Source organism: Epinephelus moara, chromosome 22 (assembly GCF_006386435.1).
Source record: "Epinephelus moara isolate mb chromosome 22, YSFRI_EMoa_1.0, whole genome shotgun sequence".
Lineage (NCBI taxonomy): Eukaryota > Metazoa > Chordata > Actinopteri > Perciformes > Serranidae > Epinephelus > Epinephelus moara.
Genome location: NC_065527.1, coordinates 38,944,113 through 38,962,784, shown reverse-complemented (window position 1 = coordinate 38,962,784; position 18,672 = coordinate 38,944,113). Strand labels below are relative to the sequence as shown.

The window sequence follows — 18,672 nt, the reverse complement described above, 5'->3', positions numbered from 1 at the left end:
CTGTGATATAAGTTAACCTGCGAGACAGTGGAGCACAAAGGCTCCGGAGAAGAAGCCGAGTTAGTGAGATGTAGCAAGATGTAGTAACAGGACATGAAAGAGAGAGAGAGAGAAGGAGAGAAGGTGCCCGGTGTATTATAGGAGGTCCCCCGGCAGACTAGGCCTAAGTCAGCCTAACTAGGGGCTTTTACAAGGCAAGCCTGAGCCAGCCCTAACTATAAGCTTTATCAAAGAGGAAAGTCTTAAGTCTAGTCTCAAATGTGGAGATGGTGTCTGCCTCCCGGACTGCAACAGGAAGATGATTCCACAGGAGAGGAGCCTGATAGCTGAAGGCTCTGGCTCCTGATCTACTTTTGGAGACTTTAGGGACCACGAGTAACCCTGCATTCTCAGAGCGCAGTGTTCTGGTGGGATAATATGGCACTATGAGCTCTCTAAGATATGACGGTGCCTGACCATGTAGAGCTTTATAAGTTAACAGCAGGATTTTAAATTCAATTCTGGATTTTACCGGGAGCCAGTGCAGAGAAGCTAAAACAGGAGAAATATGGTCTCGTTTCTTAGTTCCTGTCAGTACACGTGCAGCTGCATTCTGAATTAGCTGGAGAGTTTTTAGAGACTTATTAGAGCTACCTGATAATAGGGAGTTACAGTAATCCAGCCTAGAGGTAACAAAAGCGTGGACCAATTTTTCTGCATCTTTTCGGGTCAGGATAGGCCTAATTTTTGCAATATTATGCAGATGAAAAAATGCAGTCCGTGAGATTTGTTTTAAATGAGAATTAAAAGACAAATCTTGATTGAATGTTACTCCGAGGTTTCTTACGGTAGTGCTAGAGGCCAGAGCAATGCGATCTAGAGAAACTATGTCATCAGATAAAGAGTCTCTGAGTTGTTTGGGGCCAAGAACAATAACTTCAGTTTTGTCTGAATTTAACATAAGGAAATTGGTGCTCATCCAGATTTTTATGTCTTTCAGGCAGTTATGAAGTTTAGTTAATTGATTACTTTCTTCTGGCTTCATTGATAAATACAATTGTGTATCATCCGCATAACAATGGAAATTTACAGAGTGATTTCTAATGATGTAACCAAAAGGAAGCATATATAGAGTGAATAGGATTGGTCCAAGCACAGAACCTTGTGGAACTCCAAAACTAACTTTAATATGTAAGGATGATTCATCGTGGACATGAACAAACTGAAAACGATCAGATAAATAAGATTTAAACCAGCTTAGTGCAGAACCTTTTAGGCCAATTAAGTGATCCAGTCTCTGTAGCAGAGTTTGATGGTCAATTGTGTCAAACACCGCACTAAGATCTAATAAAACAAGTACAGAGACGAGTCCTTTGTCTGAAACAATCAGAAGGTCATTTGTAATTTTAACTAGTGCTGTCTCAGTGCTATGATGCACTCGAAATCCTGACTAGAATTCCTCAAATAAATTATCAAGGAGAAAATCACGCAGCTGGTCTGCGACTACTTTCTCAAGGATCTTTGAAAGAAAGGGAAGATTAGATATTGGTCTATAGTTGGCTAACACCTCTGGATCCAGGGTGAGCATTTTTAGGAGAGGTTTAATTACAGCTACTTTAAAAGACTGTGGTACATAGCCTGTTAATAAAGATATATTGATCATATCTAATATGAGTGTTAACTAAAGGTAAGTAGCCTAGTTGGGATGGGGTCTAAGAGACAGATCCTGCTCTGTCTTTAGATAGAACATTTCATCAGTTCTCTCTGAAATCTTTCATCATGTTCAACATGTTTGTGATGACTTCTGTCTGTGTTCTGATAGAAATACAGTTTCTACTGTTGTAACAGGCAGTAAAAACTCATCAGCAACTTCACAAGAAACATTTGTTCACGTATTATGTATTAAAATTGTATTTCCTCTAAATTTAACCTCCCCACACAATTGTCTAAATAGGGTTAGATGCTCTGAAAAGCAAGATTCAAGTGGACGAATATAAAATACAAAACTGAATACAGGTTCTGTATATTAATTTTTACATGTATTATTGTTTTTTTTATTGCTAATGAATGAAAAGGTTGTAAGGTAGGCCTAACTTGAAAACGTGTCCTTCTTCGACTCATGATAAATTTTCCAAACGAAAATCCAAAGGATATGACAATAGGTGTATTCCCAAGTGTATTGCCTCTCTACAGTGCCAACAGTGTGCTGCACTAAATGGAGTCCGCTAACGTAAACGAATGACCAATTAGTGCCCTGTAGCAACTTGAATTAAGAACGAACAAGAGCATTCTGGAGGACAAATCTTGACTGCCGTGTTCTTGTCTGACCAGCAAACTTTCTGTAGCTGACGATGCACGGGTTATACCTCACGCTTCTTCTGGCCACCAGCCTGCTGTCAGCTCCGCGGCTGGGTTTGCACTGGCTGAATCTGAGCTTCTACAAGTGCTCAGGTCCATCTGCCATCTGTTCTCCTCCCAGGAAAGTAGTGTCCTAGAGGCAGAGAGTGACTCACTCTCTGCCTCTAGGACATGGGCTATGCTAACTAGGTAATTCTTGTCTCCCTTGTGGTCTTATAAATAGTAATTCAGTCTCACCCCATATCATAATTTCAGTGCCCCCGGTAGTGTAAAAAACAAAACAAAATAAAAATGTGAAATATCTTCTGATATTGTGGTCTTAGCTGGCTAATATTAGTTACCATTAGCTTGTTTGCTTCCACAGACAAATTGCTAGCTAGCTAACAATGCTAACTGTCTTTAGTGATTATCAACTTATGCTGGGTTCGGAATACATGACATTTTTGTCCATTCTAACAGTCACTATGTCAGATGAGGTGATTATGGAGTCATAAAATCATGCTGTGACTTGACCGACAGACATGACAGACAACAGGTTGGTCCACGACGAATCATCACTGGTTGTCTTTGTCTTGCATGATGTGCATGATGTCATTGGATTATTATTAATAATAATAATTAAAGCTGCAGGCAGCATTGGGTGGGACCTCGGACTCACGCCGTTTCGGCCTCCAGCTCACGCAGACAGTGCGAATTATTCGTAAGAGTCGAAATGTCAATAAAAGAAGCAATGTCAAGGGTACACAAGGTCATTTTTGGCAATAGAGGGACTTTATATTACAGTACATTACAATATGTATTTAACAGTCATAATCACAAAAGTAGCAACAGTATTATCAGTAATAAAGGCTGTAGTAGTGTGTGGGAGATGGAAAACACTGATATATAATGTGTAGATGCAGTTTCAAATGAAGATTCACTTCCTGTTGGGTTTAGGTCAGGCTCGTCAGGGCGTGATTTGTAGGTCTTGATGAGACGAACAAACCAGTTTTGGTTTGATCTTTCTACGACATTCCTACGGGCCGCAGTGGCCATTTTAGTGTGTCTAGGTGGCGCTAGAGAGCCCATTTTGGCACTTTTGGGGTTACTTTTTTCATTTTTCATTTCAATTTTTTCGCCAGTACTGACATGCGTGCCAATTTTGGTGAGTTTTTGAGCATGTTTAGGGGGTCAAATTTTGTTTTTTTGTGCACCAATGGGACCCCATGTCATGCAGTAGGTGCCCTTTGTTCCTTTTCACCCCTGCCCTTCAAACATCCTGAGTCCGTCACTGAGAGGGAGAGACAAGCTGTGTGAGACCAGGCAGATGGAGATGGCTTTAAAATGTCTGGAACTCCTCCCTTTAATTCCCAAACCGTGGGTCCAATCGTCGGTCTGAGCATACCAGCAGAGAGATACACTCGTCCCGAATGCAGACATATAGGTTTTTATGTTTGTGGAGTCATGAGGTTTTGTGTCCTGCACTTTTGAGCGCTTATAAAATCCAAACCAAACATGACAGCTCACCAGGGGGAGAGCTGTCATGTGTGTGAGTTTGAAGCCGATACTATAAACAGTGTAGGAGTAAATATTTTTTGAAGCCGATACTATAAACAGTGTAGGAGTAAATATTTTTTGAGAGAGAGAATTTTTGAAAAACGACATCTTACTTTGAAAGGGCAAATAGCTCACTTCCTGTTGGATTTAGGTTAGGGGTGTCAGTGCGTAATTTGTAGGTCTTGATGAGACGAACAAGCCAGTTTTGGTTTGATCTTTCTACACAATTCCTATGGGCCACAGAGGCCATTTTAGTGTGTCTAGGTGGCGCAAAAATCGTCAGGAGGTTTTGTAACATGTCACCTTTGAGAGCCCATAAAATCCAAACCTTTCGAGAATGACAAAGTTGTCATGTGTGCGAGTTTGAAGCCGATACGATAAATGGTCTAGGAGAAGATATTTTTTGAAGAGAGAGCATTTTTCAGGCAAAATCTTACTTTGAAAGGGCAAATAGCTCACTTCCTGTTGGATTTAAGTCAGGGGTGTCAGCGCATGATTTGTAGGTCTCGATGAGATGAACAAGCCTCTTAGGCCGAGGTTCCTAATAACAGTAAGAGTGCAAGGGAAGAGCAAGAATAAAGTAGGTGGGATTACAAATTAAATGCAGAGCGGAACAGGAATGTTTTGAGTTGAGTCTTGAAGAAGGTGAGGTCTGTGCAGCCACGGATGTGTTGTGGGAGGGAGTTCCAGAGGGTGGGGGCAGCAACAGAGAAAGCTCGGTCCCCCCAGGTGCGGCGTCCTAGGTCCTAGGTACAGTGGGGAAGTTGACGTCAGAGGAGCAGAGGGTGCAGGAAGGGGTGTAGGGTTGGAAAAGGTCTTTAAGGTAGGAGGGAGCCTGGTTGTGAAGTGCTTTGTGGGTGAGTAGGAGGATTTTGAATTGGATACGGTAAGGAACAGGGAGCCAGTGTAGGTTCTGGAGGACAGGGGTGATGTGGTCATGGGAGTGTGTGTGGGAGAGGAGGCGGGCAGCAGAGTTCTGGATATACTGAAGTTTATGAGGAGATTGGAGGTTGTGCCGTAGAGGATACTGTTGCAGTAATCGATACAAGATGTAATAAAAGCATGAGTGAGGGTTTCAGCTGCAGGGAAGAAGAGAGAGGGGCGAAGGCGGGCTCTGTTTTTGAGATTGTGGAATGCTGATTTGGTGACTTGCTTGATGTGGTGGTTGAAGGAGAGATTGCTGTCAAAGATGACTCCAAGGTTGCGGCAGTGAGGGGAGGGGGAGAGGGTGGAGTTGTCGATAGAGAGATGGAAGTCTTTGGCTGTCAGGGTGAGGGAATTTGGACCAATTATGAGTAAGTCTGATTTGTCGTAATTGAGTTTGAGGAGATTTGTTTGCATCCAGTGTCTGATATCAGAGAGACAGTTTGAGAGGGTGAAGTGAGTCTGAGAGGTGATGGATTTGGTGGAGATGTAGAGCTGGATGTCATCAGCGTAACAGTGGAAACGGAGGCCGTGACAACGGATGATCTGACCGAGGAGAAGGAGGTAGAGGATGAAGAGGGAGAACCAAGCACTGAACCCTGGGGGATACCTTGGGACAAGGGGGCAGTTGAGGAGGAGCAGTTGTTGATGAAGATGAATTGCTTCCTTTCAGGGCGGTATGATTGGAGCCAGGTGAGGGCATCATCTGTGATGTTGAGGAGAGATTGTAGGCGGGAGAATAAGATGGAGTGGTTAATGGTATCAAAGGCAGCAGTGAGGTCCAGGAGGATGAGGATGGAGAGTTGGCCGGAGTCTGAGGCGAGGAGAAGGTCGTTTGTTACTTTGAGGAGGGCATTTTCTGTGTTGTGGTGGGTACGGAATCCGGATTGAAATTGTTCATAGAGGTTACTGAGTTATGGGCTTTGATTTGTGAGGCGACAACATGTTCCAGGATTTTAGACAGGAATGGGAGGTTGGAAATGGGCTGGAAATTATTGATGCTGTCAGGGTTGAGTCCAGGTTTCTTGATGATGGGGGTTACAGCAGCCAGTTTTAGTGATGCGGGAACAGTGGAAAAGTTGAGGGAGTAGTTGATGATCCCTGAGATAATTGGGGAGATGATGGGGAAGCAGTGTTTAACTAAGGAGGATGGGATGGACTCTAGGATGCAGGTGGAGGATTTCATGGTTGAGATGATTTTGAACAAATCAGCTGGAGAGACAATCTAGAGAGTGGAGAGGTGATAAGAGGAGCAGGGGGGAGAGAGGAGGAATGGGTGATGGGGTAGGAGGATAGGGAACTGTAGATGGTTTCAATTTTGGATTGAAAGAAAGAGAGGAAAGAATTGCATCTTTCAGTGGTGAATGAGTTTGAAATGTCGCTGGGATTGAGGAGTTTGTTGATGGTGGAAAAAAGAGCCTTTTGGTTATTGGAGCTAGTGTGGATGAGGTTTGACAAGTAGGCAGAGCAGGCAGTGTTGAGGGCGGTTTTGTGCAGTTGAAGGTGGTCAATTTTTGCTTGGAGATGAACTGTTTTGCAACAGTGGTCACGTAGAGAGATTGTGTAAAGGGTAAAAACAGTTTACCAAGAGTATGCCAGTTAAAAGTTAGATAAAAAAAGAGGATAAAAAATGTTAAAGAAGGCAATTTTTCGGGAGCCGATCCGACAGAGGTTTGCTAGACACCGTGCATGCGTGATGCGCAGAACAAAAACATTGTCCTAGAGGAGACAACACTTTGGACTTAGCTTACACTACATGCAAGGGAGCATAAAAGGCTAGTGCAGGAGCCCAAGAGGGGTTCACAGGCTCCTGAGGGCTCGGGATGCAGCCTTTAGGGCCGGTGACACTGCAGGCCTTGCAACAGCTAGAGCTGACCTGTCCCGTGGAATCAGGGAAGCCAAACTTCAATACAGCAAGAAAATATCTGGACATTTCAGCAACACTAGAGATGCACAGAGTCTCTGGAGGGGCATCCAAATCCTCACAGACTACAAACCCCCACCCCGGACTTACGATGATCTGGGTTGTTCATGATGGCCTCAAACATCTTCAGTGTGCATTTCTCCACCACCTCTTCCAGTGTGTCCAACCTGACTCCAATCACAGAGCCAGCTCTTTTGACTAGTTTGTCCAACCGCCTTGCATCTTTGTGTCTGATGCTTCCTCCCCAGCAGACTGCAGCATAAAACAACACACTTGCCACCACAGACTGATAAAACATCTGCAGCATCTTACTACAGATGTTGAGAGATCTGAGCTTCCTCAAAAGAAAGAGGCGGCTCTGCCCCTTTTTGTAGAGAGCGTCTGTGTTTAGGGACCAGTCCAACTTATTATCCAGGTGTACACCTAGATACTTATAGCTTGGCACCACCTCGATGTCCACCCCACAGGTATTCACTGGCTGAAGAGGGGGCTTGGACCTGCAGAAATCTATGATCATTTCCTTGGTCTCTGAGGTGTTCAGGAGGAGACAGTTCTTGCGACTCCAGTCACTGAAGGCTTTTATCAGATCCCTATATTCAGACTCCTGCCCATTCCTGATACAAGCCACAATAGCAGTGTCGTCCGAGTATTTCTGGATGTGGCAGGACTCAGAGTTGTATTTGAAGTCCGCCATGTAGAGTGTGAACAGGAATGGAGCCAGGACAGTCCCTTGTGGAGCCCCCATGCTGCCCAACCTGACATACTGTGGCCTTCCTGTCAGGTAATCTGTGATCCAGGAGATAAAGGAAGGATCCACTGCCATCTCTGTGAGCTTGTCTTTGAGTATGTTGGGTTGGATGGTGTTGAATGCTCTTGAAAAATCAAAGAACATGATTCTCATATAAGAGCCAGGTTCCTCCAGATGAGCTAGGGCACGGTGAAGCATGTAGAGGACAGCATTGTTCACTCCAATGTATTGTTTGTATGCAAACTGCAGGGGCTCGAGTTTGTCTTTGACCTCAAGTCTCAGTAGGCGTAGAATCAGCCGCTCCAAAGTCTTCATGATGTACGAAGTGAGGGCTACTGGTCTGAAGTCATTAAGTTCAGCTGGACATTTAATTTTTGGTACCGGCACAACACAGGAAGTCTTCCACAGTGCTGGCACCCGCCCCAACTGTAGACTGAGGTTGAAGATCTTGTGGAGAGGTTGACACAGTTGGGCAGCACAGTCTTTGAGGAGCCTTGGACACACACCATCTGGGCCAGCAGCCTTCCCAGAGCAAAATCTTCCCAGCTCCAACCTCACCCCCATCTCTGTGACAGACAAGGGTGGAGGCACAGGTGTAAGAGGGGGGGTGGCTGCCACATTAGAGTTGTACACAAGTTGTGGAGGTGGAGGTGATGGAGGAGGAGGAGGAGGAGGAGGAGGAGAAGCAGCATTGGAAGTGGGAGTGGCTGCCGTATTGAATCTATTGAAGAACTGATTGAGTTCATCAGCTCTTTCTGCATCACCCACCACTGGCTGTCTTTTCTTGTTGTTGTAACCAGAGATGGTGTTGACTCCTCTCCACATTTCACGGATGTTGCTGTGTTGTAGATTCCTCTCCAGTTTCTTTTTGTATTCCACCTTTGCCATCTTAAGTCTCTTCTTCAACTCATGTTGCACTTGTTTGAGCCGTGCTTTGTCACCATCTCTAAAAGCTGCCTTCTTCTCATTGAGGATTGCCTTTATGTCACTGGTAATCCAAGGTTTGTTATTGTGGAAACAGCATACAGTCTTTGTAGGTATGACTGTGTCTCTCCAGAAGTTGATGTAATCAGTAAAACAGTCAACCTGTCTATCAATGTCCATGATGTTCTCCTCTATTTCCAGTAGCACATCCCAGTCTGTGCATTCAAAGCAGTCTCTTAGAACCTCAGTAGCCTATGGTGTCCATTTACTGACTGTGAGTTTAGTTGCAGACTGCCTCCACACACAGGGTTTGTAACATGTCTGCAGAAGAACCAAGTTGTGATCTGACCTGCCCAGTGGTGGTAAGGCAGTGGCTCTGTAAGCTTCTTTGACATTGGCATACAGCAGATCAAGGGTTTTATTTTCTCTGGTTGGACAGTTAACAAACTGTGTAAATCCAGTCTGGTGAGAGGAGAGGGAAACATGGTTGAAGTCTCCTGATATTATCAATAGTGCCTCAGGATGTTTAGTCTGTATCTTAGCAAGAGAACTTCACATGGAACTTCAGCAGTTGCCTTGGGTGGGATGTACACATGCATGTATGCATACACATGTATGTCATGCACATATAGCAAATTGACAATGAAAACTTTTGAACTTGAACTTGTACTATTTTATTAGTAGTAGTATTATTTCAGTAACTGTGGCAGCTGAACTGTTTTTGTAGTAACGCTAAAAGCAACATCAGATGGGAGGAGCTACATTTGAAGTACCGCATGCAAACTATGTAAGTCACTGCAGTATCTTCCTGCAAATATTTCACAATAGAAGCCTGTTAAGAAAATGAAGGGATTCTCTCAAACAAAATGGTAAGTGTTGAGTTTGCATTGAATTTAACAGGACAAACGGGAGTAAAAAGTAGAAAACTACATAGTGAATAAGAAATAAAGGCTTGTATATATTTTATATATATATTTTTTTACTCTGTGTTGTAACATCCCTAGAGGAAATATCAAAAAGGCTGGGTGTTGTCGCTGTACAGTTGTCTACAGCAGCAGATCACTCTTTGTTACTATTGGTCAAAGTGATGGATGAGACGGGAGAAGTTGTGGAAGACAAAAGAAAATCAAACACGCTCGACTTTCTGTTGGGATGTCGTGAGGCATCCCAGATGTGGCGTCAGTTGTCATCCACTATGGCAAACTACATGAGATAAAATGATGGGTTATCCCATACGATACTCGTTGTTTACAACCCCAGCCAACACCATATGATGCCACGTCAGGTTATAATCAGGCTGATATGGGGTAGTGTGAGCATTATTCATCCAGACTCCAGCTGATGTGGAAGGAAAATTAGCTCGCTTCCATTTGCAAATTACTCAAGCTAACGTTATGAAGCAACACCAGATCAGAGAGGCCCACATGCAAACATGCATACATTGCATGGTGGATGTGTTCCTCTCTCCCCCTCTCTGTCTGTGTGTACAGTATTGGGTTATGGTCGACCTCAGTAGCTCACAGTGTAAATCGATTCAGTTTCTGAAGGTCTAGCTGGGCTTTAATGTGATATTCTTAGAGGACAGCTTTTCTTCAAATGCACCTCTTAATCACATCACAGATAAATCTCAGCTCTTGGTGTTCTCTCTCTCTCTCTCTCTCTCTCTCTCTCTCTCTGTGTACGCAAGTGCATGTATTATAGGGTAACACGTGTTCCCTTCCATGCTGACGGTTGCACATCTGGCCCACAGTCAAGAAGACGGGGCTTAGTCACGCCCGCAGCCCTCAGCCCTCGGCTGTGATTGGCCAACAGCTCAACGACGAGGTGAAAGGGGTGTGACACACCCAATTTGGCCAAAGATGATTAGCGAAACAGTAACTGTGAACACTAGTAATCATATTTAAGGCCAGCCCAAATGTGCCTAAAGTTTTTTTTTTTTTTCTCCAGCCGTACCGGCCCACACTCACCCGGCGGCCCACCGGGAAATCTGCCGGTACTCCCAATGGCCAGTCCACCCTTGAGTGTTACAGATAACTGGCTAACCTTAGCTTGCTTGCTTGCTAATGGTATTGCAGCCAGTGTAATATATGTATTGATTTAGTCAACAATAAGTGATGTAATGGTACAAAGTGCTTTCCACTAGCCAAGAGTGACGCAAGGGCGGCCAATGAGCTAACTGTAACCTGAGCCAAGGTTGTACAGACGGGTCCATGTCATTGGTCCGACAGCCCATTGGTCCGACATCCCATTAGTCTGACTGTCCGCGGTGCAGAATGGCTCCCGGCGGGCGTATTTCTACCTTGATGGTGCGCCGTGACCGGCTCTGGGTCAGCTAGGAAAGGCTTGAGGCGAAGCAGGCTCATGGCTTATGTGTTTGTCACTTTCTTTTTCATTTTAATCCACACCATGATCTTTTCCTAACCCTAACCAAGTGGTTTTTGTGCCTAAACCTAACCAGACCTTAACCACAGGGCATCATGATGATTTCGGAACGGATTTCGGAACAATGGGTTTCATATGGTCGGAACAATAGGATGTCGGACCAATGGGCTGTCGGACCAATGGGCAGTTCCCGTACAGACAAGAGAGCAGAATCAATATGAAAATTTAAAACTTACAGACAAAATAGAAAAGGCTTTTTGTTAAACAAGTGTCGGTAACACTTCATAAGTCAGCCCGCGAGTGTACCTCTCGCCCACTTTCCCGGGAGTTAGTGTATAACACCCGCGAACTTACATGTACGTTCCCGGGAGTTAGAGCATAATTCCTCCTGGTCACTTACCACATACTTTCCCAGGAGTTAGAGTATCCCTTGCGGTCACTTACCACATACTTTCCAGGGAGTTAGTGTATAACGACGCGGTCACTTGGCACATACTTCCCCGGGAGATAGAGTATCCCTTGCGGTCACTTAGCACATACTTTCCCGGGTCACTTATGTAATTTCCCAAAACTTATGGTTTAATTTCCTTATATGAATCTGTATATGTATGAAGTGCAACGAATGCTTTTGCCCTTTGCTCATGGCATTTGATTCAGTCACTTTTATTTAGCCTATGTGTCATCAGGCAATTTCACCCACACTCCAGGGTTTTAATATTTATGTTTTGTTTACATTTCATTGAATGAGTTTGAATATGAATATGTCAAGAAATGGGTCTATTTTCTGCAAATTGCCTAATTAACGGGCAGGCTGGAGTACAAAGCAAACTTACCCCTCTTAAGTGCACGTCTCTGGAAGTCTTGTAGTGCCATCCGAGGACGAAACACAAACAATACAGTAATGTAATAATATAGCCTACATATATCTTAAAATACACAATAATGAGTCATGAAAAGCTATAAAATGTTTTTATTATTTAATTACACAGAAACCACATGGTAGGTGTTGTCCTCACATCTACAGCGTACTTTCACCAAAACTTACAGGGAAACTAGGCAGTACTTTCCACCTAAGTATATACTAGCAAAAGAGACTGGGCTGGAGTATGAAGTTTGCACTGTTTGCCCATCCTTAGTCTGAAAGTACTAGGTAATTTCCCCAAAATTTACAGAGAAACTAGGCAGTACTTTCCACCTAAGTATATACCAACAAAAGAGACCGGGCTGGATTATGAAGTGTGCACTGTTTGCCTGTCCTTAGTCTGAAAGTACTGGGTAATTTCCCCATAACTTACAGGGAAACTAGGCAGTACTTTCCACCTAAGTATATACTAACAAAAGAGACTAGGCTAGATTATGAAGTGTGCACTGTTTGCCTGTCCTTAGTCTGAAAGTACTGGGTAATTTCCCCATAACTTACAGGGAAACTAGGCAGTACTTTCCACCTAAGTATATACTAACAAAAGAGACCGGGCTGGATTATGAAGTTTGCACTGTTTGCCTGTCCTTAGTCTGTAGTGTGGCACTCAGATGTTAACCCTTTAAAAACAGTTAGTTCAATGCTTCACAAGGTAACAATATTACCAGAAAATAATACAAGTACAAGTAATAATACGAGTTCCACTGGTTGTCTTATTCAAGTTCAGTTTTGTTCCTTCTGTTATAAACTGTTCAGTTTAGTTTTAATCCTTTATTGTGACAAATGCACTTTTTAAGTCACAACTCAAGTGGAAAAGGTTGTTGTGATACTACTACCACACTGGAGTGTGATGCTCAAGTGATGGAGATAGAAGAATGGATGGGCTCCTGCGGATAATAGGTGATCTTGATCCAACTCCTTGGGTCAAGGCAGAGATCAGGTTCATGGGTGGCTCGCCATCTCTCTCGTCAGGTAGAATCTCAAATCCACATGTAATTTTCCATAGGATCTCAAAAACCTCACCTGTGTAGAAACAGAGCTATTACTATTTTGCATCATCAACTTCAATTGTTTTATGGCCATAATCAATATCACATAAATACATCATAGTAACACAAAGTGAGCAGATGAATAACTTTTAACTGTACAGTTTTTCTCAGCATGGAATACTTTATCCTGTCTTTACATTTCACATCATGAATTATTAGCCTTTTAATCCATAACTTGTGATTATTAAGCATATTAATCAATTACAAATAATACGTATTTCCTTTTAACTACAAAGTTAATGTTTTTAACCATTTGTTTAACATTTTTCAACTTAACTATGAATAACAAAATCATGTATGCTATTAACACACATATTTCGAAACTGTGGGCTACACCAGTACACACACTGTGTTACGCTTGACTATTCATCGTTAATAACATCCATAACCAACTGTAATAGTGCAAATGTATACAGTACACTACGAACACAAATACAAACGGCAACGACCTCGAGGCAAAACAACTGTAGCACTTTACTGTTAGGAGTAGGTCGCAACACCAAGTTAGTGTGGTATAACAGTTGGAGGGAAGCACACACTTTACACGGCGGCGGGCGCCGATATCATCTGCAGTACAAGCTAACATCGCTACCTGTGTTAGCATTAACTCACCAAGACATTGATAAACGCGGTAAAACTCCCATCGCACAGGCCCTCGGTTCCTCCCTCACGTCTCCTGCGAGTATCTTGGAGTGTTAGCTTTGTGTTTACATCAACATTTCACACCGTAGACATTTTGTAATTTCACTCGTTTCTCTTTGTCGTCTGCTCGTGTCATTCCTGCGCCTATGAGTACAAGCTCCTCGCTGAGAGGTGGGACTTTCTACCTTTAACCAATGGGAAGTGTGCACCTCCCTGTTTGACCAATGACAGCTGGTCTAAGCACAGTGACTGTGATTGACACCTTGTTTGATCAATAAGACTATGCCAGAGCGATGAAGTTAGATTGACCGGTAAAAACAAACAAACAAACATTTAAGCAACTTGAAGACAACTGAGGGATGATACGGGAATATTTTGTGGTGGCAAAACTACTATTTAATGAACAGTTTAAAGAAAAAGTCTTCACACGTCGGCTGTCTTTCTTGAGTTTTAATAAGCATTCATGAATGGAGACACACACATACAACCGCATGAACAGTCAGTCAGTAAGAGTGCAGTCTTCTCGCCCTGCTATCTTTATAGTTCCCATAACACATGCACATAAACAGTCAAAATATGTGGCGCCTTGACATTCCTAAAACACAACATCTCTTGAGACTAACAAGGACACTTGTTGTCCTCCCTGGCTCATAATCTTGGTGTCTGAGCCTCCCTGGCTCATGACCTTGGTGTCTCTCACTGCTGTCACAGTAGGGGTTAAATGAGCGACACACATCATTAGGTTAGAAGTTCAGTTTCATCAAAACAAGTAACCTTATACAACACATTATAGATTAAAGGTGTTTAAATACCAGAATTTTCCATCACATTCCACCCTTTTTAGCATTCTCATGCTAAACCATAAGCATGGAAAATTATCTTACAACCTTATGTCCTACAAGTTCCACCCTCACCAGCCAAAACATTTCTAAACTAAAACACATAATAAAACTAAACGAGTGACTCCTGTGAATTGTAAGGAGGAGTCCACAGATCCATCTGCACGTAGCGCCCTACAGCAGATGATACCATTGATGTAATCAAAGATCTCACACAGGGAACGATGCAACACATAAAAATGCACAGCAGCAGCAGAACCAGTATGACAGGGGCAAACAGATGCAATAATGACGCTTTCCATCCACTCAAAGAAAACCAGGACCACAGGTCCACACCTGCTCCAAGTTCAGTGTCACGGCTCTTCTCCAGATGCAACAGGTCATTAAGATGAGCAACCACATGTGTCATGTTATCAGTGATGTATGTATGTATGTATGTATGTACCGCAATCAGTACCCACAATATGACAAACCCCCCTTGGCTAGCCAGGACTAAATCCATAGCCATCCTGTTCTGCAGAGCCACATTTCTGAGGCCCTGTACTGCTGGTGTGAGTGAGCCGAATCCTGTAGCCACGTTGTCTGTGAGATTTTCCAAGTCCACAGCTACAGCATCAATCTTGTGTGCATTGTTTACTGTTCCCCACCTTCGCAGGAGACCCCCAAAACCCTTCTCCACAGGGGCCACCCTTACCACAGCTCATCTTGCTCTGTGAGGTGGGTAGTAGTGATCATAGTCTGTGTGAAAATGAGTCAAATCAGGAACAATAGTCACAGCAGGCAGCAACTTAGCCAAGTAGCACCTGCCACACCATCCAGGCTGAAGGGCCTGATGAACATGTTTGCCACACAGCCAGACGTGTTGTCTGAGCGATCCATACCCATCACTACTGACTGCTGTCTCCGTCACCAAAAGCACCTGGAACGAACCGTTCCACCTGCGAGCTTTCCAGTTCTTTCATCTCAGATCTCTCACCACAACGTAGTCACCTGCATTGAGATCAAGCAGCTTCACCCTTGCAGTGACCAGTGTCTGGCAACTGCCTTTTAACAGGCCCAATCCCGGTATTGAGAGGTCTGCCAAATAAGATCTCAAATGGACTGAATCCATTTCTGCTCCTCCTTCTAGCCCTCATGTGCATCAACACAATAGGAAGAGCTTTTGTCCATGACATCTTAGTCTCCTCACACACTTTCACAAGTTTGTTTTTAAAAGTTGCGTTTTCTCTCTCACAAACCCCTCCAGAGGCTGGGTGATATGCACAATGGTGTCAATATTCACCAACTCACCAATTGGAATTTCCCACCTGGGAATTATCAGAGTCATCAAAGTGTAAACTAAGAAATAAACTCTACTTATCTGTAAGTAGAAACAAAGGTGTCAATCACAGTCACTGTGCTTAGATCAGCTGTCATTGGTCAAACAGGGAGGTGCACACTTCCCATTGGTTAAAGGTAGAAAGTCCCACCTCTCAGCGAGGAGCTTGTACTCATAGGCGCAGGAATGACACGAGCAGACGACAAAGAGAAATGAGTGAAATTACACAATGTCTACGGTGTGAAATGTTGATGTAAACGCAAAGCTAACACTCCAAGATACTCGCAGGAGACGTGAGGGAGGAACCGAGGACCTGTGCAATGGGAGTTTTACCGCGTTTATCAACGTCTTGGTGAGCTAATGCTAACGCAGGTAGCGATGTTAGCTCGTGCTGCAGATGATATTGGTGCCTGCCGCCGTGTAAAGTGTGTGCTTCCCTCCAACTGTTATACCACACTAACTTGGCGTTGCGACCTACTCCTAACAGTAAAGTGCTACAGTTGTTTTGCCTCAAGGTCGTTGCCGTTTGTATTTGTGTTAGTAGTGTACTGTATACATTTGCACTATTACAGTTGGTTATGGATGTTATTAACGATGAATAGTCAAGCGTAACACAGTGTGTGTACTGGTGTAGCCCACAGTTTCGAAATATGTGTGTTAATAGCATACATGATTTTGTTATTCATAGTTAAGTTGAAAAATGTTAAACAAATGGTTAAAAACATTAACTTTGTAGTTCAAAGGAAATACGTATTATTTGTAATTGATTAATATGCTTAATAATCACAAGTTATGGATTAATAGGCTAATAATTCATGATGTGAAATGTAAAGACAGGATAAAGTATTCCATGCTGAGAAAAACTGTACAGTTAAAAGTTATTCATCTGCTCACTTTGTGTTACTGTGATGTATTTATGTGATATTGATTATGGCCATAAAACAATTGAAGTTGATGATGCAAAATAGTAATAGCTCTGTTTCTACACAGGTGAGGTTTTTGAGATCCTATGGAAAATTACATGTGGATTTGAGATTCTACCTGACGAGAGAGATGGCGAGCCACCCATGAACCTGATCTCTGCCTTGACCCAAGGAGTTGGATCAAGATCACCTATTATCCGCAGGAGCCCATCCATTCTTCTATCTCCATCACTTGAGCATCACACTCCAGTGTGGTAGTAGTATCACAACGACCTTTTCCACTTGACTTGTGACTTAAAAAGTGCATTTGTCACAATAAAGGATTAAAACTAAACTGAACAGTTTATAACAGAAGGAACAAAACTGAACTTGAATAAGACAGCCAGTGGAACTCTGTTATTTTTTTGTCAGGGACACTTTGATTCGTCTTTGTATTATTTTCTGGTAATATTGTTACCTTGTGAAGCATTGAACTAACTGTTAAAGGGTTAACATCTGAGTGCCACACTACAGACTAAGGACAGGCAAACAGTGCAAACTTCATAATCCAGCCCGGTCTCTTTTGTTGGTATATACTTAGGTGGAAAGTACTGCCTAGTTTCCCTGTAAGTTATGGGGAAATTACCTAGTACTTTCAGACTAAGGACGGGCAAACAGTGCAAACTTCATAATCCAGCCTGGTCTCTTTTGTTAGTATATACTTAGATGGAAAGTACTGCCTAGTTTCCCTGTAAATTTTGGGGAAATCACCCAATACTTTCAGACTAAGGACAGGCAAACAGTGCAAACTTCATAATCCAGCAAACAGTGCAAACTTCATAATCCAGCCCATTCTCTTTTGCTAGTATATACTTAGGTGGAAAGTACTGCCTAGTTTCTCTGTACGTTTTGGTGGAAGTACGCTGTAGATGTGAGAACAGCACCTACCATGTGGTTTCTGTATAATTAAATAATATAAACATTTTATAACTTTTCATGACTCATTATTGTGTATTTTAAGATATATGTAGGCTATATTATTATATTACTGTATTGTTTGTGTTTCGTCCTCGGATGGCACTACAAGACTTCCAGAGATGTGCACTTGAGAGGGGTAAGTTTGCTTTGTACTCCAGCCTGCCTGTTTATTAGGCAGTTTGCAGAATATAGACCCATTTCTTGACATATTCATATTCAAACTCATTCAATGAAATGTAAACAAAACATAAATATTAAAACCCTGGAGTGTGGGTGAAATTGCCTGATGACACATAGGCTACATAAAAGTGACTGAATCAACTGCCATGAGCAAAGGGCAAAAGCATTTGTTTTTACTGCACTTCATACATATACAGATTCATATAAGGAAATTAAACCATAAGTTTTGGGAAATTACATAAGTGACAAGTTATACTCTAACTCTCGGGAAAGTATGTGCTAAGTGACCGCGAGGGATACTCTAACTCCCGGGGAAGTATATGCCAAGTGACCGCGTCGTTATACACTAACTCCCTGGAAAGTATGTGGTAAGTGACCGGGAGGAATTATGCTCTAACTCCCGGGAAAGTACATGTAAGTTCCCGGGAGTTATACGCTAACTCCCGGGAAAGTGGGCGAGAGGTACACTCTAAAACGTGGGCTGACTTATGAAGTGTTACCCAAGTGTCTTTCCAAAGTGCTGCTCAAAGTTCAAAAGCTCCACAGAGTAGGCTACTGAAAATAAACTGCAATAGGGCTGGGCGGTAGGCTATATCGATTTCTTACAATATACCAATATATTTTCAAGCAAGATATAGATTTAGACAATATCGTTTATATCGATATAGGATCAAGTTGCGCCACATAACGCACACCAGTGTGCATCTCTCCTCTCTCACACTCTCCACACAGCTCCGCCCCACTCACTCACTCGCTCACTCACTCACTCACTCACAGTTTCTCCACCAACACTTAGAAAGACACAGAGCTGCTCCTCTGTTTAATCTGTCAGTTCATTAGTCTACAATGCGACATCGGTCTATATGTTGCACAAGCTACACTAACTCAGTCTGTGTGATGGATGAAATTACCGCAGTCACACGTACTGTGCAATACTGTGGGCCTTTCCCTTTGTAACTTTTAGCCGCGTCCAGTCAAGTGCCGATTTGTGGTTGTGTTTTGTGTGTAACGTGTTTCCGTTATCAGTTTAGATGCCCAGTGCTTTATTTTACTGTTTCATGTTAGTTATC

The 18,672-nt window shown here is 43.0% G+C and overlaps 1 protein-coding gene across 1 annotated transcript; it reads right to left on the bottom strand.

Annotated features, from left to right (window-relative positions):
• Positions 1 to 211: 211 nt before the first annotated feature.
• LOC126383524 (uncharacterized) lies at positions 212 to 1,108 on the bottom strand (the record flags this gene model as incomplete). Its single annotated transcript, XM_050034056.1, has 1 exon — positions 212 to 1,108. A coding segment is annotated over one exon (897 nt), but the record flags the coding sequence as incomplete, so codon positions are not given.
• Between the last annotated feature and the right edge of the window lie 17,564 nt (positions 1,109 to 18,672).